Below are 26722 nucleotides of genomic sequence, written 5' to 3' on the forward strand. Positions count from 1 at the left end.
CAGCGCCTAGACAGGCTAGGCGGTAGGAGAGCGCCTAGCGCCTAGGCTTTCTAGGCAGTGCCTAGACAGGCTAGGTGCTAGGCGGTTTTTTTTTTTTCAAATATATCTTATAATATATATAGTAATACACACCTATACTATAAGAAATGAAAAAAATCATTTACCATAACTCAAAAAATAAACACAAATAAAGATACTTATTACAAAAATGTGTAGTAGTTTAAGAAAATCAACTTCATATAAAAACATACTCTTTCTTATAGTGACATATAATTTACATTGAACTTTAGTCTTTTAAACTCATTCAAATCTTAAGCCTACACGGGTAATTAATTTTCAACATTTAATCATTCAAAAAAAAAAAAAAAAAACTTGATTGGACCACCTAGAGCCCGCCTAATCGGTCCGCCTAGACCCGCCTAATCAGTCCACGGATTTTTTAAACGAATTGGGCCTAGGCGAGTCAGTTGGGCACCGCCTAGCGCCTAGAGACTGCCTAGACGGATTTTTAGAACAATGTAGAGGAATGCTAGCGAGCTACCCTGTAGTGGGGTAGCATCGTGATACCTCTCTACAAACAAAAAAACTAACTTTGGTAATCTGTTTAGAGCATCATCAACGCATTTCTAAATTTTGTTGTGACATCTCAGCGTTTTTAGTGAATGAAAATGGTTAAAAACGAGTCAAGTACCAACGCGAAATCCAAAAATTTCTTGTTTCGATTTCGCACGATACAAGTTGTCTCGTTCAAACATTTTTTTTTATAAACGGCAAAAGTTGTCCCGTCCATCATTTCCCTCCATTTCTACAGCACTAAACCATTTTTGCGTCCATTGTTTTCCTCCATTTTCTACGCTATATATCAGATGAATCACTGGTGAAGCATCCATATTTTTTTTTCATTTCTTCATCTCCTCTCATCAGTCATAAACTTTTTATATTTTGTCATGGGTTCTAGTAGTCATAATAGCAATTGGTGCGAAAGAGTAAGTGAACTAATTTTTGACGACGATGATGAAAATGTCGCAAGCGTTCAACAAATGCAAAGTGATGTAGTTGTAGTGGCGTCAATGATTCCGGCTTTCAACGCTTTGTCTGTACCAAAATGGGGTGGATCTGTTGATGGTAGAGAATACACTAACCGTGATCGTGTTGGTGCGCATGAGCGGTTGGTGGCTGATTATTTTGCTGCTAGATAAACTTATAAAGCAGGTAAGTTTCGTCGTAGGTTTTGTACGAGAAGACCACTTTTTAATAGTATATTGGAAGTTGTCACTAATTTTGATCCATATTTTAAGCCTTCTTGTGATGCTCTTGGTTTGCATGGGGTTTCGTGTTTGGTAAAAATGACAGCTGCAATACAGATGCTTGCTTATGGTTGTCTAGCTGATTCAATGGATCACTGGATAAAACTTGCTGAGAGTACGGCCCGAGAATCACTTCATCATTTCTGCAATGTAGTTGTCAACTATTTTGAAGAACAGTACCTGAGAGAAGCCCAACGGAAGAAGATGTAACACACTTGCTTGCATTCGGTGAAGAACGCGCTTGGCCAGGTATGTTGGGTAGTTTAGACTGTATGCATTGGGTATGGAAAAATTGTCCAACTGTGTGGCATGGAACTCATTTGGGCCATGCTAGAAAAAGCGACGATTTTGGATTTTGGTTGTAGACCGGGGAGCTATGGTTTTGGCACGCATACTTTGGAATGGCTGGATCATGTAATGATCTTAATGTGTTAGATAATTCTCATTTATTTGATAATTTAGTCAGAGGAACAGCTCCAACTTGTGTTTATCAAGTTAATATCAATCCTTACAACATGGGCTACACTGATTCAAACAATCTCATCTTCTGCTACTCCCATGGATACTAACTTTGCAAAAGTGCAAGAAGCAACTTGTAAAGATGTGGAACGTGGTTTTGGTGTTTTGCATGCTAGACTTGCAATTGTTAGCAGGCCTGCTCGTCAGTGGGACAGAGGAGCTCAGTGGGACAGAGGAGCTCTATCCCGTATAATGAAAACATGTATTATACTTCACAACATGATTGTTGAGAATGAACGTAATGTACAACTTCCAAAGTGGAAACTACCTTCAGATGAACGGTTGCGGCATGAAGTTGAGATGTAGAGTAATGACCATCTGTTTGTGCAAAACATGGTAGCCAGGACATTAAGTATTCGTTGTGGAGCTACTAATCAACAATTGAAGAATGATCTGGTTGAACATCATTGGGCATGTTATGGTGCACACCGCAACCAAAGGAATAACTAATAAGTTTGTTTAAGTTTGATTTGTCTTAGTTGAATTTTCTGTTAACTGTGTTTTTAAAGTGTGCTTTCTGTATTTTCTGTTAAGTGTACTTTCATCAAGTTTGTTTTGTTTAAATAAGATTGTGATTTGTTGACTAAGATTTGCACATACTTGAAATTAAAAACGTTACAACATACTTATAATTAAAAACGTTACAACATACTTGAAATTAAAAACGTTACAACATACTTGGAATGAAAAACGTTATAACTAAAAATCATCATCTTCATATTCTTCATTTTCATCCCTCAGAAATGGATTGGGAGAGTGTGCTCGCCTACCACGAGACTAACTAACACTTGCAGTTAATCTAGAAGAAGAAAAAGACCCAAACTGTTGAGAAGGATGGGTTGGAATGTATGGACTAGGAGGGGTTGGAATGTATGGAGTAGAAGAGGTTGGATAATTAGGAATAGAAGGAGCAGCAGGAATACCTTGTTCTTGTTCAACCCACTTACAATAGATAGCCGCTTGCTTAGCTTCCCAAAATGTCAGTAGAATACCGCTAAACTTGCTTAGATTAAGCATCATGATATCTTGTTCTTTCTGTGCTTCAAGCCTCAATATTTCGTAATCTTTTTCCTTTTTCATTGAGAGGAACATTTGTCGTTTTAACTTTGTTTGTTATTGTAGATATTTTACAGTTGTAAGTTGATTGTCTCTGACCTCCTCCAGAGTTTGTGCCATTTGGTGCGCAACTTCATCAGCATCTCTTTTCTTAAATTTTCTTCCCTTTGACTGTTTTTCTAATCCGGGCACTTCCCTCGATGGTTGACTTTCTTCATCTAACGAAATATTGGCTATTCCAATATTATTAGCGGTTGATCTACCACTGATGTCACCACTAACATCACTACTAGAAGTGGTTCTTTGTTTTTTTGAACTACTATAACTTCTAGCCTAATAGAAGTGATTCCATTTTGGACTTAAAATTCAAATCCAATAAAAATGCTCAAATTTAAATGGTTCCTTTTGAACAGTTAAAAAAATAGTACGAACTCGTGACATTGTATCATCCGCATTAGTATACCACTAGCATTCACTCTCAATTGTTGATCATAATAACCTTGAAATAAACTTACCACATGTTGGATGATGTGAAAACGCGCTTGAACCGATTCACCAGTTCGTGGTTGCCCTACATGACCAAGCTGGCTCATACGCTTGTTCATTTCATTAGCAATTTTCTCAAAAAAAAACATGTCTATTTTGGCCCGTTCTAACAACTGCATCTTCTGAAATAAAAATCCAACTATGACATAAAATTTCATCTTCTACAGCTGTGAAATTTTTTGAACGACCTTGAACATAGGTATGTTGGCTGTTTTCTTGGCTTTGGTTTTCACTATTTCTACCACCTCTATTTCCTCTACTTCTAGACCTTTGTGAAAACATTTTGTAATTTTGGTGAAGAATAAAAGAAGAAAGAAGAAAATGAAGTGAATTGGTGAAAAATGAGTTAAGCAAATATGCAGTATATATAGGCCCAGTCCAACGGAACTACATATAGCCGTTAATTCTAACGGTACAAAATCGAGCCGTTTAAATTTTTTATTAAAAAAAAAGAAAAAAATGCTGGACGACAAAACTTGTCCCGTCCCACTCTTAGACGAGACAACTTGTCCCGTGCGAGTCATTTTTATATTCTTGACGAATTTGGTTTTAGATTTGACAATTGTTAAAATGAAAATGATGTTTTGATAGCGTGTTGGTGACGAAAATTGCCAACTGTCACATTGGAAATAGATTATAACAAGAGCACTACTTCGGTGCGCGAGATGTATCGTGCGCAGGAAGTGAGGGCCGTGGATCACGACTTCTTGATACAATACACACGCACCCCCTTTGTGATGAGTGGCCGAGATGTGAGGGCGTAGCCTACATCTCGCGCACAGTAGATTTAGCCTTATAATAATGCGTTGATGATGCTCTTAGAAAGTCGCTCATCCAGTGTGAAAATAAATAAGGTAAATTCTAGTGCTTTCCTAGTATATACATCCGAACCAAAAAGGAAAAAAAGGTAGTTTCTCCTTCATCCATCAAGACCTAGGAGACTGAAAATTGCATTAACTCTTTTTTGATTAAGTGATGGTTTTTTGTGTTGATTAAGTTTGTATCGATCTCTGTTTATAACATCCTATCTTGTTCTTGTTCTTATTGAATGCCACCTTAGTCGTGGACTGAACAAATAGGAATAGGAAGGGGAGGAATTGGCAAAAAAAAAATGTAAATAAATTGAACAAGTCAAAAGAGCCTCCTCAAATGAGTAAACCAAGAAGGGAAACCTGGAAATTATTGTGTTTTAGGCACTGTCAATTGTTATTCATTTCTTATTGATTCTTTCTTGCAATTTTCTAATGCATACGCCCCAAACTCTAATTGTTATGAACTCTAAAAAACTTCTTCGGCTGGCAAAGCCGAAAATCAATTTGGTTGTTGACATCGAATCTTGTTGAGTTGTAGCATTGAAGGGTAGCTCGCTAGAATTTCTCATAGTTAATAAAACAACAAAACAGTGCCCATTTTCGATCAGCTGTCCATTTCAATCAACGCACCACCTAAAAGTTTTGATACAATGGTAAAACGCACGTGGTCAAGCCAGAAGGCTGACATCATCGAAGGACAATAATTTCACGCATGGCTGAAAGTTCCCGTGAATTGGTTTGGAAATGGATCATGAGATCATATATGGTCGTTCAAAATGAGAATCAGAATTAAGTGAGGATATCCTCACGAAATGTCCACATGAATAATGCGTTCTCATATGTTTTTTAGTGAGGACGCTCCTAAACCCCAATAACCTTGGCAATTTTAGGACCCTTTTCTTATCCCTTGGCCTATATATATATATATAGATTACATACTGCAGATCCTCTGAACACCCACACCAATCAGTGTGAGTAACCTTTACATTTTCTGTTTCACCTAACCCTCTGATATCACTAAAATGGAGCAGATACAGCACAAATATGTTGATGTGAATGGCCTTAAACTTCATGTTGCTGAAATTGGAACAGGTTTGAATTCCATTACTTGGTTGTCTTATACATTACCATAAAAACTTTTTTTTTTTGCTTAGTAAGTTAAAAATTGTATTAAAGAGAATGAAAAAAACAAAAAATTACAAGGGAAAAAAAGGAGAATGCAAGATTGCATTCCCACATCCAGAAAGCATGTGGTAAACATGATATGGAACCTCCCATTTATACACCCATCACCCATGGGGGCTTGATCATGTGTTTGAAATATCCACCTATAGGCATATTTGATGCTTTCTTAGCTAATAGGTCTGATACAAGGTTAGCCTCTCTCTATATGTGTGACACAAAAATGGATTGAACTCTCCTCAAACAACACTCCCATCTTCCTTTTAGTTTCCACGGCATGGAGCCATTCCTATACACTATGATTGCTGCTGCCGAATTGGACTCAATCCACATGTTAAGCCATCCTCTGTCAATTGCTATTTCTGCACCTTCAATAATTGCGCAACACTCAGCTCAATAGTTTTGCCCACTATGAGCATGAAGTTGCCTTCATAATCTCTAAAAGACAGTCCATAGCCAGAAGGTCCCAGGTTCTCTTTCAATGCGCCGTCAACATTAATCTTGACCTGACCATGAGCTGGGGAAGCCATATACAATGCTGTAGACAAGGGATAGGTCTCGGTCTCATAGATACTCTCTATGGTCGGAGAATCTCCATATGTCTGAAGTGGTATTGTGCATGTATCCCTTCGATAGATGGGCTGCAATGGCAACATGTTGCTTGGTCACACGGTTGCATTACTGGGTTGATGCTTTCATGTCGAAGTAAATCGAATTCCTATAAGTCCATAAGGCAATCATGCCCCCAACCACTGCTGCATTCCACAACTGTTTGAATAATAGAACTCTGCTCAACTGTATGCTTCATTGCCTCCTAAAAAACTTATGATTATAGATAACATACTTTGTGTGTGTATATTGTGCAGGTCCTACTGTGGTGGTTTTCTTGCATGGTTTTCCAGAAATATGGTATTCTTGGAGGTACCAAATGATTGCTGCTGCTAAGGCTGGATTTCGAGCAATTGCGCCTGATTTCAGAGGCTATGGACTATCTGAACATCCTGCTGAGCCTGAAAAAGCTACATTCAAGGATTTTGTCGATGATGTCGGTGGTATTATGGATTTTCTTAACATTCCCAAGGTAGTAATTATTCTGGTTTGGTATCTTTGTGCTTATGAATGGGTCTTATTAAATTCATCGATAGAAATGAGAGAACCACCTGTGATTAAAACCAAATGTACCATGAAACTATAACAAGACTAGAGAGAAGGGGCCGTGGTAACACGTTCCAAGTTTTTCTATCTGTCTGACTTGGGTTCAAATTGTTGAATTTGGAATTGGAGAAATCAGGTTTTGAAGATTCTGCATCATGTCTATAAGACATGTCTGTCTATAATTTATCAAGAAGATGGCACATTTACTACCTGAATTTGCAATTCTAAGAGTTGCAACTCGCAATCCCCACTTTTCCCTTTAGCTGCATCCATGGCATCCTCAATGAATCAACAAGCACTATATAACAACTGCATCTGCAACTTATGCGTATTGAGTTTTCGCGTATCATAGATAGCACAGAAGATGGACTGCCAGATATCAACAATTAGTATGATTATCTTCAAACGATGTTATACTGTATGTTCTAACATGAAATTAAAGGTTTTCCTTCTTAACATAAATGATTTGTAGGCTTTCTTGGTCTCGAAGGACTTTGGAGTTAAACCGGCTTACCATTATGCTCTGCTTCATCCTGAAAGGGTGATGGGTGTCATAACACTAGGCCTACCTTTCGTCCTTCCAGGTCCCGAATTATTCCCTCGTGAGCTTTTCCCTAAAGGTTTCTACATGTTGAGATGGCAGGTAAGCAATTCTGCTTTACGCTTTCCTACTGCAGCGCTGAATAACTACTGCTACGGAAGTGCTCACTCTCTTGGGCATAATATTTTTGTAGGAGCCAGGACGAGCGGAAGCGGATTTTGGCCGTTTGGATGTCAAAACAGTAGTAAGAAACATTTACATTCTCTTCTCGGGAAGTGAACTTCCTGCTGCTGAAGAAGATCAAGAGATAATGGACTTGGTCGATCCTTCTACACCTTTGCCATCTTGGTTCACTGAGGAAGATCTTGCAAATTATGCTACATTGTATGAGAAATCTGGTTTTCGCACTGCATTACAGGTCCCATACAGGTAATTAAGGGGACCTTAAATTATCCCAATTGCTGACTGTTTGAATCAAGTATTTGCTTAATGTTCTAGAACTACACTATACCCTTGCTTGATATAAAGCAAAACATGGAAGAGGTTTCGGGTTGAATGTGTTCGATCAAGTGTTAAGAGCACCTGACTGTGACCTTTCAAAAGGCATCACTACAAGCCATGGAATAGTAAAGGCTTTATTGAAAATTATGCAAGTGTCAACCAACTGCAAACGCTTAATGAAGAGTGGCTAAATCATTCCAGGATTTTATAGTGGACCTTCTCATATGACATACATACTTAGAACACGAGCCGGAAATTTGTTCCCAAAGATTCAAGGAACACATACTATTAGGCAGTGGCGGAGCCACATGGGAGTTACATGGGACACGTGCCCCAGGTGAATTTGGTAGAAAATCTGAAGTATACTTACTGAAGTTACCAATATCTATTATCTAGTGCCATGAAATCCTCCCATATAAATGTACCCAGCCACCACTTCAATACTCACCATCGATAACGCATTGATACCACAATCACTAAAGGACCAAAATGAAATGGACAATTGTTTTCTCATCAACCAATGTATTAAGAATAATATTATTTCTTAACGAAATTTACCTTACCTGACTTTGCAAAATTATTGACTTAAAAGTGAGATGGAGTATTTTAAAATGTCTACCAGCAGCTAGAAGATAGTTTTGATCCTTGTATAAGTTTCACAAGTCAAGTCTAAATTTTCGTATGAAAACTTGATATGTACTTCTCTCATTTCTCATTTTCTGTAGATTTTTCTTTAAATTTTAGTGAAATATGTGATGTATAACATGTCGAATTTCTTGACATTTGGGAAATTTTCATCAAACTTTTGGAATTTCAAACTATATTGATACATATGATTCATTGTTGAATTTTTAATATCTCCATATATGTAAGGTGATATATTACTAGCTGGGGAAAACAGATTGTGATTTAGTTGAGACATTCGGTCCCCATGTGGAGGGGATTCCTGGCTTCGCTACTGCTAATAGGTGCCTTTGATTTCTAACAGGACATGGCTGGAAGGCTATGGAACAACTAATCTGAAGGTAAATCTACCTGCCTTGCACGTCCAGGGTGAACAGGACTACGTTTATAAATTCCCACGAATGGCCGAATATATAGAAGGACAGGTGAAGGAGTACGTTCCTGATTTGGAGATCACGTTCATACCCGGCGGATCTCACTTTGTTCAGGAGCAGTTCCCCGAACAGGTGAATGAGATGATTATTTCGTTCATGAAGAAACATATTTAATAAAAAGACTGTGCCTCCTATTGTAATGGTTCGGAGTATGGTACAATGGTACATGTAGATTACATGAAATGCGCATTTTAATTGTGTATCAGAAAGTACGGTACATGTATCTCCAAGATGTTTGCTTCTATTTAAAGCTTTTAGAATAATGTTTCTGAACTTCCAATCTAACTTCCCGAAGAATCCAATGAAGCATTTTCGGGCCGTTGCATTATACTGAAGTTATATCTTGCTAATGTATCTAGACTTAGGATGACACTACATCTGATGGATCCTCAACTCATGTGCTGTTTATGGCATTTCCATATATTAATTTGTCAAATGCAAATTAAGTGTAGCGAAATTATGTTGAACTCCAGGTCTCCAGCAATAATAGATAATAGTTGAATTGATTTGCCAAAAAAAAAAGATAATAGTTGAATTTGAAAGATGATTGGTTTTTGGTTTCATTCCCAAGGCCAGTCCGATGGGACCTTAACCCCTCGGGACCCAAAACAAAAAAAAAAGGGATATCGATTCTTCCAATGAGATTGCAGCATAACACTTACCGTCTACCGGCATCTCCTCAAATATGCATGTGAGATGTCAGTTCCGGCCGGGTACTAGGGATCTAGATAGGATCATATGATCTTCAGCAACCTCACCCAAAATAATCCTCAATAACCTGTCCTGCACATGAATATATATGTTATCAACCCCATTGACTCTTGGATAGCTAAATTAATAAAAAAAATAATGGGGATTCAAACATATTTGAAACCGAGGGGCTTACATCACAAATTCAAACGTATTCATATCAAAATAAAAAACCAGTTCTTAGCTGTTGATCAATTACTTAAAAAAGAAAAACCAATAGAAAGTAGAAACAACTATAGCGATTCTTAAATTCATTTTATATGTGTATGAAACAAAGATGATAAATGATAGTCTTTCCCCAACTTAATGCAGGACAGTTTAACTGTCTATTGAAGAAGGTGATAATCTATTTTAATTAAGTATATATATATTTCTTAGTAGCTTCTTCAATTTGAGATGAACTCTAGGTGGTCGCGCATTTGAATTCTAAGTAATTAGTAGAATGCAAGCATGCGAAGATTGAAGAAGGTGATAATCTATTTTTAATTAAGTATATATATATTTCCTAACAATCACGACAAGTTGTATTAAGAAACAATGCTTTCGAGTTGGTGTTTGAATCGATTTTTGTAGCATTCTTCAAAATTTGAAGAGTATGCTACCACCACTAGTCTTCACGACAAGTTGATTGATGCTTATTTATGCTTGGATTGATGTTATTTATGCTAGGAGATACATATGGTGGTTAGCTTGTTAGGTTAAATGAATTGAGTGTGTAGAAGAAGAAGAAGAAAGGATGGAGGCACAAGAAGAAGGTAAGGTTTAGAGTCTATTTACCCTAATCTACAATACATATATTTATACTAGAGATGGAATAACCTAAATAGCAACAAGCTAAATAAGGTACGGTCTCACACTTATAGAATGTGTGAAACCGACACTACATACTTCAACACCCCCCTTCAAGCTGGAGCATAGATATCGCTCATGCCCAAACTTTGTTACCAATATAACTCAACCGGACGAATCAATCGGTTTGGTGAAGATATCGCCTAACCGATCTCGAGAAGCCACATAAGAGTACTTATCTCCTTTTGTTTCAACCTTATGTCCGACATAATGACAATCTACCTCTATGTGCTTAGTTCTCTCATGAAATAATTTGATTAGAAGCAATATGAATGGTCATCGATTGTCACAATGAAGAGGGATTGGTAGTCGTACCTCGAAACCTAACTTATGTAGCGGTTACTTAATCCACATTAACTCACTCGGTCCCTTGAGCCATAGCTATATACTCAACCTCTCAAGACTAGACTTTGACACAACCTGTTTGCTTTTACTCTTCCATGTCACCAAATTTCCACAAAGGAAAGTACAATACCCAAATGGTGGAACGCGTCTATCTGAAACCGATCCCGCATAATCGAGATCCAATATCTAACAACATTAAAATTTCCATTAGAACGATAGACCAATCTATGACCAGGAGAACCTTTCAAATACCTCAGAATACGAATAACTGCCTTGTAATGAGGAATCCGTGGTGCATGCATATACTGAGATACTACACTGACTGCAAAGGAGATATCGGGGTGAGTAATAGTAGCATAGATCAGCTTTCCCACCAATCTACGGTATCCCTCAATATCGACATACATCTCTCCAACATCCGACTGGAGTTTGTCGTTCAAATCCATAGGAGTCTCTACTGGGCGAGCTCCTAAATTACCTGTCTCACTAAGCAGGTCTAATACATACTTTCTCTGTGAGAGATGAATTTCACCAGGGAAACTGGTAACTTCAATGCCTAAGAAATACTTCCGCCTCCTAGATCTTTGGTCCGAACCGTCTTGAGAGATTGACTTTAAGTCGATCAATACCCTGTTTGTCAGACCCTGTGACAATGATATCATCAACATACACAACTAAGACAATAATCCCTTGCTGGGTCTTTCGGTAAAACACGAAATGATCATATTCACACCTAGTCATTCCATTAGCCATCAAAACCTGACTAAACTTCGCAAACCAAGCTCTAGGAGACTGCTTGAGCCCATAAAGAGACTTCTTTAATCGACAGACTTTCCCCCCTTGAGCAACAAAACCAGGAGGTTGAACCATATAGATTTCCTCCAGAAGATCGCCATGTAAAAAGGCATTCTTAACATCCAACTGAAACAGAGGCCAGTGATGATGAACGGCAAAAGAAATCACAATACGCACAGAGGCGAGCTTTGCAACCGGAGAAAACGTCTCGGAGTAATCAATACCATATGTTTGGGTAAAGCCTTTTGCAACCAGACGAGCCTTTAAACGAGAAATAGTACCATCCGGATTATGCTTAATAGTGAAAACCCACTTATAAGCAACTGCTTTCTTCCCAGAAGAAAGATCTGTAAGAACCTAAGTGTCATTAGAATACAAGGCACTCAACTCCTCGTCCATTGCTTGCTTCCAGCCAGGGTGAGATAGAGCATCCCCAGTAGTTAGGCGGGACGAGACGAATAAACAAGGGCGTAGCAAAAAAGACTTGACGGATGGTGGTAAATTATCGGTGGAAACATACTTAGAAATAGAATCGAGCATACTTACTAGGAAGACGATAATCGGCGGTGGGCGTTCAAGTTTTTGGAGTGCAATCGAACATCAAGGTCGGATGGAATGGCAATAGGATCCACGGAACCGCGGAAAAGGGAAAAAGGTGAGGCGGCGGGCGATTGAACTTTCGGCCTCAAACTCGGAATGGCAACCGAAGGTACTAGGCGCGCCAGCGCTCCCGAAGGCTATCGGTGGCGCAGTCGCGCCGATCGCTGGAACTTCGACCATCAAGGGGAGCGGTCGCTCTCCTCGGAAGGCTATCGATGGCGCGGTAGCTTCGATCGCTGGAACTTGACCATTAAGGGAGCGCAGGTCGCGCTCTAGAAGGCTATCAGTGGGCGCAGGTAGCGCTCCTTCTTCACTCACTCCCTCATTTTCACCAAGATCATATCCAGCACCACCAGATGGCATAACATAATCCTCAAATGGTTCAGAGGACATCTTCCCTTCTGAAGAGTAAAACGGAACATCTTCAAAAAAAGTAACATCAGCACAGACAAATGATTTGCGCAGATGAGGACTATAACACTTGTACCCTTTCTGTGTACGTGAATACCCAAGGAAAACATACTTAATAGCACGAGAGTCTAACTTATCACGACCTGGCTTAAGATTATGAACAAAGCAGACACAACCAAAAATCCAAGGGGGAAGATGGAAAGAAGATTGACCAGGAAAAAGAACAGAGTATGGTGTTTTGCCTCCTAATACTGAAGAGGGCATACGATTAATCAAGTATGTGGCGCGGCAGTAAGGACTGCCTCTGCCCAATAAAACTTTGGGAGATTTGTTTGAAACATTAAGCATTAGGCGACTTCAAGAATGGGTATGTTCTTTCTCTTAGCAACCCCATTTTGTTAAGGTGTATCCGCACAGGAGGTTTGGTGTGTAATGCCATGGTCATCTAAAAAACTCTGGAATATTGTAGAGGTATAGTCTTTGGCATTATCAGTTCGAAAAACATGCATGTGTGCAGAATACCGATTAGTAATCTCAGCATAGAATTTTTGAAAAACAGAGAATACTTGAGAACGATTTTCCATAATATAGACCCAACAAACACGAGAAAAATCATTTATAAATGTAATAAAATACTTGGCTCCAAAAGGCCGCGGTGGTTCTACAAGGACCCCGACATCCGAATGGACTAACCGAAAAGGAGCACTAGAACACTTATTTAACCTATTTTTGTAAGTAGCATGGCGATGTTTAGCTAACTCACAAACCTCACAACCTAAAGAAACTGAATACTAGAAGAAATACTGAACTAAACTTTGCAAACTATCCGGAGGAAGATGACCAAGACGTCTATGCCAACTGAGCGAGAGAGAGGACTGTAAGAGCACATACGGTGAGAGTGCCCATAATCATCTTGAAAGTAATAGATGCCCCGTGCTCATACCCCCCACCAACTAGTGTCTTTGTTTGTAGATCCTGAAACACAACATGAGTGGAAGAAAATATGACATTACAGTGAAGAGATTGGGTGAGACGATGAACAGACAATAGATTAAAGGGGAAATTTCGAATAAGCATGACTGAGACAAGTGATATATTACGAAGTTAACCTGAATAGTACCCGACCAAGAATACTAGCCTTAGCCCCATTTGCTAATGTGACATATGATGGTGTGTGAGTATCATGCAAGACTAGAAAACAACGGGGATTACCCGTCATATGATCGAAGCTCCCGAGTCAATAACCCAAGAGTTGTTACCACTTGTATGAAGACATATTTTACCCGAATCGGCTAGGGTTCGCGAGTGGGGTAGTTGGACAAACTTCGATGAACTGGAATAGCTTGTATCCGCTTCATCAGGGCTGCAAAGTCTTCTTGAACTCGTTGAAAATCAGTCACTTTCTGATCAACTACTGTGGCATTGTTGGCTTTGTGCAAAGGTGGGCATCTTGTTATATCCCAACAAAAATCAGCACTATGATTTGTGCGCCTACAATGCTCACAAGGCTCAAAACTGCCAATACCAGGACCACGGCCACTCCCTTGGGTACGACCACCCCCACGGCCACGACCTCCTCTACTGCCAATACCACGACCAGAAAAGGGGTTATTATTACTGCTTGGAGGGATCAATAAAGCCGCACTGTCATTGTGCCTTGGAGGAGGTGCAGTAATATGAGACAAACGAGAGTAAGCCTCAAACAGAGTAGGGAGCTTAGATTCAGCTTGAACTTGGGCTTTCACATTAGCAAACTCGGGACATAGCCCAGATAGGAATTTGGAGACTCAAAATTCCTCTCTTTGTTTCTTCAACTGATTTATGTCTGTAGTAAGTGGGTGATATATATTCAGTTCTTCCCACTTGCTACAAAGAGAATTGTAATATTAAGAGATAGACATATCTCCTTGAGTGAGATCAAAGATGTTCTCATACAACTGAAAGATACGAGAAATATTATGAGATTGAGAGTATAATTCTTGTAGATACTCCCAAATCTCCTTCGAGGTTTTACAAACATCTTTCTCCATAGTATTCCATAGGAAATTCTTAACCAAGGCGTCATCTTTTGTCCAGGTTGTCTTTCCTTTATCATCTGGGGGATCTGTCAGATGATTTTCCTTACCTTTTCCAGTAAGATAAACAATAAACAATTGAAGGTAATTGGCCCATTGAAGGTAATTGGCAAAATAAACCTCCAATTTGTCGGATTTTGGAACAACATTACCAAAAGAGAAGAAAAAATAAAAAAAGAATAAATCAATTTATCGGATTTTGGAACAACATTAGTCATTGTAAAGAATAAAGAAAACTAATACTCAAAACTTGATGAAAAAGAATCTCTCTCCAAGCATTCTCTAAACAGCAAAAAAAGCCCGAGATACCATGTCTTTATCTCTTTATCAATTGTTAGGTTAAAAGATTGAGTGTGTAGAAGAAGAAAAAAGATGGAAGCAATACTAAGACACCAACTAATACTAAAACTAGAACCTTAGCAACAAGCTAAATAAGGTAAAGTCTCACTAACCGACACTACATACTTCAACACCGATATTAATGATAACTGGAGCGTTCTTTTGAAATATATTGGCAGTTTTGTTCCAATTTTCAATGGGTGCTTGCATCTTAGTGTTATTCAGTTTTGCTTTCAAGATCAATAGGTTGGGTTAAGCAGAAAGCTTGCCTAATCCCAACTCTCCAAAAGAAAGAAGCATTCGAAAGCGAGAACAGCAATTCTGAATAATCCCAACACACCGATCACAGAGACTTGGCTGTCGAAAGTTTGTGAGTTGAAACTTTGTTTTGGAAACAGAGGTTATTCTTGGTTTCTTCAGTTTTTTATTTTTTATTTTTTATTTCTGTTCTCCATTTGCTTGTTTTAATTAATTTATTAATTTAATTTTTTTAACTTTTTGCTTTCCAACAATTGAACAAATCATCAGCCTGAAGCATTAATTAATTCTTTAGGTATACTTGAGATTAGACAAGATTTTAAACTTTGCAATTTGACTTGCCTCTGGTGATTTGCAATATGCCTCCCGCCTCAAGGTTGTTATTTGACTGTGTTGCTAAACCATGAATGTGCCAAATATGTTTACTAGTTATTTCAGTTTTACTAAATGAACAATTATAATTATCGAAAAAAACTAAATAAACAATTATTCTCCCTGCTTTCAAAAGTTTCAAAGCAAATAAGTAAGTGCCTCCTGATGCTTATATATCTGAAGAAACTTAAAAACAGTCTTAAACTTATGGTGTACGGGGAAAAAATATAAAAATCCTTTAATTTTTTTCTTTTTCTCATCCATTAAATCATTGAATAAAACATCTATAAAGAACAAACCAGCTCCTTAATGAAGAAGAGTTTTCAATTTACTGGAGAATAGATGTCTGTTTCTATTCTTTTATAATCTACTGATATATACAGAGATATATGTCCCCCTTGTTTTCATTTCTCCTTTATTTATTTATGTATTATTTATCCTCTTTCTCAGTTTCAATTCCTTCCGTATCACTCTTCCAGGAACTACTTGTTTTCACTGCTTCCCGTAGCTATATTGTTTAACATAATAAAATGATGGAGCACTACAATGATACTTCAGAATCAATTGAAAAGTACTTGGATGACCTAGCAAATGAGAAGCCACGACCATTTTCATACGAACAACTTAAGAGTTTACATCAGGTTTCAAGAAGCATTTAGGTGATGGTGGGTTTGGAGACGTGTACGAAGGCAAATTCTTTAACAATGTGAAAATAGCTGTTAAGGTTCTAAAAGAGAATACAAAAGATGCTATGAGAAAGCAATTCATGGCGGAAGTATGAGTAGAACCTTCCATCCAAATCAAATCAAACTGTACGGGTATTGCTTTGATAGCAACACCAAAGCACTCGTTTACGAGTACCTGAAACATGGGTCATTACATAAAATTTTGTTTAAAAGTGACCCACCCGGCACCCAGTAGTAGACTGCGAGAAATTGTACAATATTAAGGGGCTCTCCTATTTGCTTGAGCATTGTTGTCCTCAAATAATTCACTATGACATAAAGTCAGAAAATGTGCTTATTGACTCAAATCTTTCTCCTAAGATCATAGATTTTGGAATGGCTAGGCTTTCCAATCAGGTCGAACAATCATCGTACAGAGGGACCAATGGTCATGCCGCCCCAGAGGTGGGAAAGGGGCGACATGTAACTTACATAAATGATATTTATAGCTTTGGAATAATGATGTTTGAATTTTTGAGGAGGAAAAGAAATTCTGAGTGGTTTCCAGGAGAAGTTGGTGAAAGAGTTGAGAATGATGATCTAAACAAAATTATTTTTGTTTGTGACATCAAGGAAAATGATAAAGAAAAGGCAGAGAAATTAAGTCTAGTGGCACTATGGTGTACTCAGCAAAACCACCTAAAAAGGCCTGACATGAGTAGTGTTGTGAAAATGCTCCAGGGTGAAATACCACTTCAGAAGCCACCCAATCCGTTTCCTTTTTACCACTCCTCACCTCAAGGTAGCATGTTTGGTGCTCGACCACTCCCAAAATTCTCTCCTGCTTTTACTAAAGGGGGTAAGTATCATATCATTACAATAGCTATGGTGAGATTTTTCTTAAACTAGTATATCTTTTTCTGCGACTCTCCGATCCACAACTTAGCCTTTCTTTTTCAGCCTGCCTGAGGAAAGTTCTCTTGAAATAGCAGAGGATTCAACCCACAAAGAACCTGGTTCAAGTTCTGCGTCCAGACCACCTTCCAAGAACAGTCCCATTGATCTAAAAAGAGAGAGCGTCAAAACTGATTTGGGCGACACCCGTCCAGAGCAAAATACATTGTTTCAAACAGAGAGCGGAAAGAAGTGCGTTTTGAGGTTTCTGATTCTTCAAAACCCGGAAGTGAAAGAGAACCTAGTAGCAGCAGAACAAATGCATCAGCTTAGAGAGAACCAAGTGAACAATTTAAGAAGGTTTCCGTTTCTCCAAAATCCAAAAATAGTGAATCCTTGCTTGAATAATTCGAAAAAAGGTCTCCTCTTGGAGGTGAAAATTCTGTTATTGTTTACACAACTACAGGGGGGGACAACAAAGAACCATTTAAAGATTCTAATAAAGTTTGTTCAATGATACATTGTTAGAAAACTAATAATATTACCTGATGTCCAGCCAACAGTAATATATAAAGAACCAATAAAAATGGAGCAGTAGCACGAACAGTCGAGGCTTGCATTGTGAAATCACAATATCCTGAGGGTGAAATTGCCGCTGGTATATAAGCAGACCACCTCTGGCACACACCTCCCAGGATTCAACTACAAAGGATCCTACTAGACAGCACTCACGCGGATTCCAGGAACTCTCAGATGCACTCTAGTAGTATCAAATCATAGTTGTAAAGCAGAGAAGAAGAAGATTAATTGTAAAAGCGTGTGTCGTGTTGTGTTTAGACTAGTGTTCTTAAAGAAGTGGTAGAGATGAACAATCAACTCATGTTGCAGTGATTAAGGTTGCAAGCCCATTCCCGCACCCACGTGATGCCCAAATTAAGGATTTTTGGAGCTCCCCCCAATCCGGGAAGCTCCAACCATGTGGCATTGTAGGCTCGAGAGAACCTCCATATCTTTATTATTTTTTTTTTTATTTTTATTTTTTTTTTATTTTTTATTTTTTAATTTTTTCTGAAAACTGGTTTCCTGGGTTGGTTCATTTTGAAAGGTGTTTTATGGAACCGTACCAGGGGGCAGAGAGATTTATCTTAAAACCTGAAAAAAGAAGACAATATGGGGGTATTTCCATCTTTATTATGTTCTTTTTCTTAAAACAAGGGGGTTTCATGGGTTGGTTCATTTTGAAGGGTGTTTTATGGAACCGTTTACCAGGCCAGGGAGATTTATCTTAAAACCTATTTTATAAAATAATCACATCAAATACAGATGTTCGACCGAGATATTTACAAGGACACACGTTTTAGGGAGGAGTTGAAGGAGCTAATGTGGTACATAAAGGTGACATTTACAAGGACACACGTTTTAGGGAGGAATTGATGGAGCTAATGTGGTACATAAAGGTTACGTTGTTGTTTGTGAAAGGAATCGAAGGTTGGTAGGTGGAGCTGATGAAGTGACGGAAACGGAAGAAAAGGGCGACTCAGGTACCTTGTTTGATGGGATTCCGAAGGTGCAGGAACAAGTGAACACGAAGCGAACTGCAAAAGTGCCTAAAAGCAGTGCAATCGCGTGATGGGGTTTTCAACCCAAGCGAGCAAACAGCAAAGTAAATACTATGCGAGGATTCCAAAAAGAGCCTAGAAGTATTGAAGGAAATGCGTCCACTAAAAAGGAGAAAGCTTATGATTCTTCAAAACCCAGAAGTTTAAAAGCAAGTGAATCGGAATCTATGTCGAATTGTAAGAAAGAAGGTGCCCTCCTGGAGGCAAAAATTCTGTTACTGTTTACAAAGTTTCTTGGGGTAGGCCATTGAAGAATCTAAGAGCATCATCAACGCATTGTTATTTTTCATTTTCAATGTGACAGTTCACAATTTTTATAGCAATTTTCATCACCAACGCGTTGTTAAATGATCGTTTTGATTTTAAGAATTGTCAAAATTGGAACCAAATTGGTGAAGAATATAGAAATGGTGTGCATAAGAAAACTTGACCCGTCCAAGAGTAGAAATTGTGTGCACGGGACAACTTGACCCGTCCAACAGTGGGACGGGTCTACTTTAGCCGTCCAACATTTTTTTGTTTTTTTTTAATAAAAAATGAAAATGGTTCGATTTTGTACTGTTGGAATTAACGACTATATTTAGTTCCGTTGGACTGGGCATATATATATTACATATATGCTTAACTCATTTTTCACTAATTCACTTCATCTTCTTATTTTATTCTTCACCAAAATTACAAAATGTCTTCACAAAGGTCTAGAGGTAGAGGAAATAGAGGTGGTAGAAATAGTGAAAACCAAAGCCAAGAAAACAACCAACATACTTATGTTCAAGGTCGTTCAAAAAATTTCACAACTGTTGAAGATGAAATTTTATGTCATAGTTGGATTTTTATTTCAGAAGATGCAGTTGTTGGAACGGGCCAAAATAGGCATGTTTTTTTTTTGAAAATTGCTGATGAAATAAACAAGCATATGAGCCAACTTGGTCATGCAGGGTAACTACGAACTGGTGGATCGGTTCAAGCGCGTTTTCACATCATCCAACATGCGGTAAGTTTATTTCAAGGTTATTATGATCAACAATTGAGAATGAATGCTAGTGGTACTAATGCGGATGATACAATGTCACGAGCTCGTACTATTTTTTTAACTGTTCAAAAAGAACATTTTAAATTTGAGCATTGTTATTGGATTTTAATTTTAAGTCCAAAATGGAATCATTTCTATCAAGCTAGAAGTGATAGTAGTTCAAAAAAAACAGAGAGCCACTTCTAGTAGTAATGTTAGTGGTGGATCAACTGCTAACAATATTGGAATAGCCAATATTTCGTTAGATGAAGAAAGTCAACCATCGAGGGAAGTGCCCGGATCAGAAAAACGGCCAAAGGGAAGAAAGTTTAAGAAAAGAGATCTTTGATGAAGTTCGCACCAAATGGCACAAACTCGGAGGAGGTCAGAGACAATCAACTTACAACTGCAAAATATCTGCAAGAACAAACAGAGCTAAAACGACAAATGTTCCTCTCAATGAAAAAGGAAAAAGAAGACGAAATATTGAGGCTTGAAGCACATAAAGAACAAGATATCATGATGCTTGATCTAAGCAAGTTTAGCAGTATTCAACTGATATTTTGGGAAGCTAAGCAAGAAGCTATCTATCGTAAGTGGGTTGAACAAGAACAAGGTATTCCTGCTGCTCCTTCTATTCCTAATTATCCAACCTCTTCTACTCCATACATTCCAACCCCTCCTAGTCCATACATTCCAACCCATCATTCTCAACAGTTTGGGTCTTTTTCTTCTTCTGGATCAACAAAGCGGTTGCTAGTCGGTCTGGGTAATGCGACCACGCTCTCCCAATCCATTTCTGAGGGATGAAAATGAAGAATATGAAGATGATAATTTTTAGTTATAACGTTTTTAATTCCAAGTATGTTGTAACGTTTTTAATTCCAAGTATGTTGTAACATTTTTAATTTCAAGTATGTGCAAATCTTATTCAACAAATCACAATCTTATTTAAACAAAACAAACTTGATAAAAGTACACTTAACAGAAAATACATGAAGCACACTTAAAAAACACAGTTAACAAAAAATTCAACTAAGACAAATCAAACTTAAACAAACTTGATGAAAGTACAGTTAATAGAAAATACAGAAAGCACACTTAAAAAACACAGTTAACAAACTTATTAGTTGTTCCTTTGGTTGTGGCGTGCACCATAACATGCCCAATGATGTTCAACCCAATGTTCACGATTCCGAACGAAACGTCGGAATTTCGGTGGATATTTCGGTTTTTTTAAAAAACGAAACGATATCGAAACGAATTACTCCGAAATGTTTCGCTGGTGGCATTTTCGGTAAATAAGTTATTATTCGACGGCAAATAACGAAAACTAACCGAATACTTCTCAAATTCGACAATACCGAACTGTTCACTCAAAACTTTTTCTCTCTCCCAAAAAACTATTCACCGGAGTATGGATGATGTGGATATTTTCTAGTTTCCAAATTCTAAATCTAAAAGGTAAGAATTTATTTAAATTTTCTAGTTTACAAATTTTTCTCCGAAAAATATACGAGTTCCTAAACATCATATCGATCTTAAGATTTGTTAAGAGTTCGACTATAATCTTTTTAATCCACTGAATTATGTAATTTTAAGGATGGCATTACCGCATTAACAAGACCTGAACTTGAGGATGAACAATGAACAAGTTCAGGTATCATTAACAAGTCTCCACCAGGGAACACACTTAGCCCGCATCATTGAATTAATCCTCCTTAGCCTTTCACTGTGTCGACCATTTCGAAATTCATATATTGAACGGCTACAAGTTAACATTCCTTGAAATTCATATATTGAACGACTTGAAATTCTAGATCTAAAACTTGTGAGTTGTGACTTGTGAGTCAAACATACTGAGTATGAATCTATGATACAGCCATAGTTCATGATTATGAAATCTCATTTAAATGAAGAAGACTAGCTTTCCCAGTAATCATTTTAACTTTTTCAATTGGGAAATGAAGAATAAAAAGCAACAATGTAGTATACTTGGTTTCGGGAAATATAAGAAACTTGTGTTTATATCTTCAACCAAGGTTTTGTACTGTATAAGAAACTTGTTACTCTTTTTGCTCTTTGTTGGACGTACTATAGTAGCAAGATACCATGACTCTTCAAATCCTTTATCCTTGCTATTTCAACCTCTTGACCAATCATAAACTCTTCTTTCCTCATGCTTGCTTTAATACTATTGTTTTTTTTCTCTGTGAAAAATTAATATCATTTAAGAAGATAGTGTGAGAAAAGAATATTGTAATGGAGACAGAGGAACGGAAATGTTTTTTATATGCAAAAAATGGTGCAAGCTAGTCTTCTTACATTGGTTGATTACTTTATTTAATCTGTGTTTCTATCACATTTAAATGAGATTTCGGTATATTTTTCAATGGTTAAGAATATGTTTTCTCTTAACCAATGTGCCAACATGGTTTCTATCACATTTAAATGATGATTCTTGATATGTGGAAGGTTTTATCAATGTATATTTTTTTTCAAATATAATTTCTAGGTTTCTAGTAAGTAGGTTTGCATATTGTTCATAAATGCTTAGTTTTGTGTAACCATTCATGTTTTATGCGTATGCATATATTATTTTATTTTGGATTTTATGAAAATATTGTGGAATGTGTTGTTTGCAGTGGGAACGTTGTAGAATATTTGTCGAAAATGGTAAGATCTAAGGATATAGGATGGGATCATTGTACAAGGGTAGCAGGTTCGAAAAATCACTTTGAGTGCAATTATTGCAAAAAAATCATTAAAGGAGGTGGCATCACTCGTCTTAAACAACATTTGGCGGGTGCATATGAAGATGTGGAAAAATGTGTTAAAGTACCTGGTGAAGCGAGGGTCATAATGAGAGATTTTTTTTTAGGGAAGAAACAAGAGAAATATGATAAAAGAAGGGCTGACAGAGATATAATGGAAACTATGTGCAATCCTACTATTGTTGATTCAGAAAGTGGGGATGATGTACAAGTCCGTTATACAAGAACTCAATCAAGAAGAGAACAATCTTCTTATCGTGGTTCTGGGCAAGACACTGTGGCACATGGAAGAAAGTCTACATCCTCAGTTGATGGCACATTGCGTGACTTCTATCCTTCTCATAAGAGAATTTATCCTAGGGATGTTGACTTTGATGCCCTTAGACATCAAGATGCAAGGCAACCGTCTGTGAAATATATTATTAACAGGGGATTTGGTGATCAGTTTAAAGACTTGGTATCAAAGTTTGCTCTATGGGCAGGGATTGCCCCACATCTTTGTGTGTAAAAATCCTTTCTACCAGCCTATGATAGATGAGGCAGCAAGGGCAGGAATTGGGGTGCAGGGTCCTTCTCTCCATGAGTTAATGCATAAATACTTGAAGAAAAATGTTGATGAATTGAAAGCTTACATTGATGGAATGAAAAGGAAGTGGAAGCAATATGGAGTCACAGTTATGTGTGATGGTTGGACAGGGCCCACTAGGAAGAATATCATGAAATTTATGGTATATTGTGATGGGCAGATCGTCTTCCATACCTCAAAGGAGGTGTCAGGGCATTGTAAAGACCATATTTTCATACTTGCACATATGAAGGAGGTGATTAATATGATAGGGAAAGAGTACGTTGTTCAAGTTGTTACAAACAATGGGAGCAACTACAAGAAAGCTGGAGAAGTGCGTATGGATACTCCTGGTAAATATGTTTAAATTATAATTGATATAAATTTTTGTTAATCTATTGCAATTGCTTATAAACACTTCTTTTGTGTTTTCAATTTCAGGTTACAATTTGTTTTGGACACCTTGTGCTGCGCATTGTATTGACTTAATCTTGAAGGAGTTGGGTAGAAAAACAGCTGTGAAGAAAAATGTTGAGCGAGCTAGGGAGGTCACAACCTACATTTACAATCATCCTCAAGTTCTTGATTTGATGCGGGCTAAGTGTGGTGGAGAACTTGTGAGACCAGGGCCTACTAGATTTGCAAAGCAATTACATTGCTTTGAAGTGCATGGTGGAAAAAATGGACAAGCCGAGAGAGATGTTTACATCACCTAATTGGTTGGCTTAAATGAAGAAAACCATCGTGATGGCACTTAAGGTTGAGGATACCATAGATGATAAGTCATTTTGGAGAAAGATAAAGACGCTTGTTAGAGTTTTAAACCTTTGGTAAAGGTTTTGAGATTAGTGGATCTTGATGAAAAGCCTACCATGGGATATTTGCATCTTTGCATGGAGCGGATGAGATGTGAAGTGCAAAGGGGCAACCAAATATCATGCTTGAATCTTGTGTATTATTGACCGGAGATGGGACAAACAATTGTCACATGTTTTGCACAAAATTGGGTAAGCAATTATAGGTTTTGAGTTCTTTATTTATAATGAATGAAAAATATATTTTGGAGTTTTCTATCTCATATTGAATGCGTATGTGTTTCTCAGCTTATTATCTAAATCCGAGCAAGCAATATAGTAATGATTTGCCAAACCGGGGGGATTTGAGAGATGCTTTGCAAGTAGTGATTGCAAAGTTGGTTGCTGAACCTGCAAAACAAGCAAAGTGCATGATTGAGGTAAAAAAGAAATGAAACATGCTACTTTATTACTTGCCTTTACTTTTAAATATTTAATATTTACAAGTGATATACAGTTAAAGGCCTTTTTGGATGCAAATGGTTCCTTTGGTACACTAGCCGCTATGCATGGCAGGAGTTCAACTCAACCGGGTAAGCGTGTAGGTTTTAAATAAAAATTGTGGTGTTTAGCTTTGTATTAAAGCTTTACTAAAGTCATGTAAATGAATATATGCAGCTGATTGGTGGTTTTCATATGGGAAGGATGCACCTAATCTCAGGGAAGTAGCCATTCGAGTTTTATCTCAAACGTGTTCGTCATCTGGGTGTGAGCGAAACTGGAGCACATTTGGGATGATCCATTCGAAGAAAAGATACACCATGAATAATGAAACTCTGCGTGACTTTGTTTATGTGCATTACAACTTGAGGTTGAAGATGAAACACTTGAAAAGAGTAAAGGAGCAAGATGATCCAATTGATCTACATCATTACTTTGCTGAGTCTGAAGCCGAGGACCCTTTGTTCGAGTGGATTAGAAATCCCCCTCCACTACCCGACTTAGATAGTGAGGACGGGTTACCTGACCCCCTCATTGCACATATGTTAGGAGAGGATATAAGGAACCACGCGCCCCTACCAAATCGACATCGCTTTGATTGGGAAGAAAAAGAACAGCCACCTAATGACACCATTAGAGATTACCATGATTACACTGATGATGAAGTATTTAATTCCGATGGGGAACTAGATAATAATATTATTGGTGATTCAAGTGATGATAATGGTGGTGGTGGTGGTGGTGGTACTAGTGGTGGTGGTGGGCAGGGTGGTGATATGGATGTTGGTGGGGAGGGCGATGATGATGATGATGGTGGTGATGATGGTGGTGGTGGCGGTGGTGGTGGTCTTGCTGAGGATGCATATAAATTGTATTGCCGATATGACAGGGATGTAGATTTTGACCCTTTCGATGGTGATGGTGAGAGGCGCATGGAAGGAACTAGACGAGTTTCAGGGAGTCGCCAGAGAACTAGGAGAGCACAACCCGGTGGAGCAAGTGATACTTCTTCTTATTATGGGAACTACTCGGGTGAAAGTAGTGCTGCCTCTTCCTATTATCGCTATCCTTCTGGGCAAGAGAGCGAGCCATATCATTCCCGTTCTGGTAAAGAGATCGAGTCGTATCATTTCCAACCACATCAGGAGATGGGCCACCAGTATGCAATGTTTGAGGTATTTATAAAGTTTATTTCCAAGTTTGTTTACATTTCAAATCATTTATTTTTCTAATAAACCAATACTTGATTTTGATTTTTCTTAGGAGCCTTCGTCTACTAGTGAGTCAGGTTTTGTGAAGGTAGGAGAAATTTGGGCTCCGACTGCTATTGTTCAATACAATGGATATCCCATCATTGGGTACCTACTTCAGATGGGCACCTACCTTACTCAGAGTTCTTATGATCAATATGTGTATAATTATAACTGGGAGTTCATGAATACTATGAGTTGGGAGCAATATTGCACTCAATTCATTTATTCTCAGATGAAAGCGCATAACTATGTATTATGAGATTTGTGTTAGTTTAAACTATGCTTCTAATTAGGCTTTTGAACTTAGACTTAGGTTTTGGAATTATGTTTCTAATTGATGTTGGGAGACATTTGGACTTGGACTTTTGAAGACATTTGGGTTGTAATAATTTTTCATATCTTAGACTTCTTTGTTATTTTGTAACTTTGTATTTTAGGTTACGTACGTTTGGATATATATGTTTGTTAGTATAGTAAATAGTTTAGTATTTAGTATTTTAAATGAATTTATGACAGGTTTATAGCGTGTAACGTGAAATTTACAGGGTAGACTATGTTAGAAGTTTTTGTGGCTATGCATATATGTATGATTGTATGTTTGTTAGTTTATGACGCGTATGAATTTATGACAGGTTTATAAAGTATAATGTGAAATTTACAAGAGAGACTATGTCGAAATTTTTTGAGCGTTTTATTAACTTTGTGGTTATTTTGAGCCTTCAAATGTTGTAAACTAATTTTCAAACAATTTGGAGGTCGTTTGGGGAAAAAAATGGACCTAAGAGGCTAAGAGTCTAAGACATGAAAAAAATTGACTTGGTAATTTGTAATTTGTATTTTTAATTTTTATTTGTTGGTTAAAATTTAACCAACAAATTGATTTACAATTTAATTAAAATTCCATTGAATATTTATTTGTTTAAAATTAATTGCTCATGTATTTTTATTTCATTTTCATTTTCATTTAATGTTTAAATGAACATAAAATGATAAAAGATGAATAAAAAATATTTTAATTTCGGCCATGTATAATTTTCCGGTGAAAATGAAGACCTTGCATATTTCGATACATCACCCGAATTCCGGTTTTTCGATTTGTCGGAATTTCGACGAT

General features: G+C 37.6%; 3 protein-coding genes and 1 long non-coding RNA gene across 4 annotated transcripts; all 4 read left to right on the forward strand.

The window, feature by feature from the left end:
- The first annotated feature begins 1346 nt into the window (after nucleotides 1–1346).
- On the forward strand, nucleotides 1347–2132 carry LOC147476018 (uncharacterized). Its single transcript, XM_086585605.1, has 2 exons — nucleotides 1347–1457; nucleotides 1770–2132. Exons 1-2 carry the CDS (start codon nucleotides 1347–1349, stop codon nucleotides 2130–2132), a joined length of 474 nt encoding a protein of 157 aa, XP_086441731.1.
- A 2863-nt stretch (nucleotides 2133–4995) lies between these two features.
- LOC147476019 (epoxide hydrolase 3-like) lies at nucleotides 4996–9000 on the forward strand. The gene is made up of 5 exons (XM_086583337.1): nucleotides 4996–5332; nucleotides 6289–6503; nucleotides 7050–7220; nucleotides 7312–7547; nucleotides 8608–9000. Exons 1-5 carry the CDS (start codon nucleotides 5263–5265, stop codon nucleotides 8849–8851), a joined length of 936 nt encoding a protein of 311 aa, XP_086439463.1. The 5' UTR covers nucleotides 4996–5262; the 3' UTR covers nucleotides 8852–9000.
- A 1236-nt stretch (nucleotides 9001–10236) lies between these two features.
- Nucleotides 10237–15395, forward strand: LOC147476020 (uncharacterized). The gene is made up of 2 exons (XR_015209369.1): nucleotides 10237–10330; nucleotides 14999–15395. It is a non-coding gene; the product is annotated as an uncharacterized LOC147476020 (long non-coding RNA).
- A 7625-nt stretch (nucleotides 15396–23020) lies between these two features.
- On the forward strand, nucleotides 23021–26368 carry LOC147476021 (uncharacterized). The gene is made up of 6 exons (XM_086585606.1): nucleotides 23021–23413; nucleotides 23502–23732; nucleotides 24164–24294; nucleotides 24372–24447; nucleotides 24533–25530; nucleotides 25619–26368. Exons 1-6 carry the CDS (start codon nucleotides 23023–23025, stop codon nucleotides 25865–25867), a joined length of 2076 nt encoding a protein of 691 aa, XP_086441732.1. The 5' UTR covers nucleotides 23021–23022; the 3' UTR covers nucleotides 25868–26368.
- Nucleotides 26369–26722: the final 354 nt, after the last annotated feature.

Source organism: Coptis chinensis, chromosome 9 (genome assembly GCF_015680905.1).
Source record: "Coptis chinensis isolate HL-2020 chromosome 9, ASM1568090v1, whole genome shotgun sequence".
In the NCBI taxonomy this organism is placed as follows: domain Eukaryota; kingdom Viridiplantae; phylum Streptophyta; class Magnoliopsida; order Ranunculales; family Ranunculaceae; genus Coptis; species Coptis chinensis.

What these genes read in the sequence shown, in the direction of transcription:
- LOC147476018 (XM_086585605.1), top strand. Translation starts at nt 1,347, where the DNA reads ATGACAGCTGCAATACAGATGCTTGCTTATGGTTGTCTAGCTGATTCA. An exon ending in CACTTCATCATTTCTGCAAT is followed by an intron (nt 1,458 to 1,769) that starts GTAGTTGTCAAC and finishes TTGATAATTTAG; the next exon opens with TCAGAGGAACAGCTCCAACT.
- LOC147476019 (XM_086583337.1), top strand. Translation starts at nt 5,263, where the DNA reads ATGGAGCAGATACAGCACAAATATGTTGATGTGAATGGCCTTAAACTT. An exon ending in ATTTTCTTAACATTCCCAAG is followed by an intron (nt 6,504 to 7,049) that starts GTAGTAATTATT and finishes AATGATTTGTAG; the next exon opens with GCTTTCTTGGTCTCGAAGGA. An exon ending in GCATTACAGGTCCCATACAG is followed by an intron (nt 7,548 to 8,607) that starts GTAATTAAGGGG and finishes GATTTCTAACAG; the next exon opens with GACATGGCTGGAAGGCTATG.
- LOC147476021 (XM_086585606.1), top strand. Translation starts at nt 23,023, where the DNA reads ATGATAGATGAGGCAGCAAGGGCAGGAATTGGGGTGCAGGGTCCTTCT. An exon ending in ACATTGCTTTGAAGTGCATG is followed by an intron (nt 23,733 to 24,163) that starts GTGGAAAAAATG and finishes TGTGTTTCTCAG; the next exon opens with CTTATTATCTAAATCCGAGC. An exon ending in CAGGAGTTCAACTCAACCGG is followed by an intron (nt 24,448 to 24,532) that starts GTAAGCGTGTAG and finishes GAATATATGCAG; the next exon opens with CTGATTGGTGGTTTTCATAT.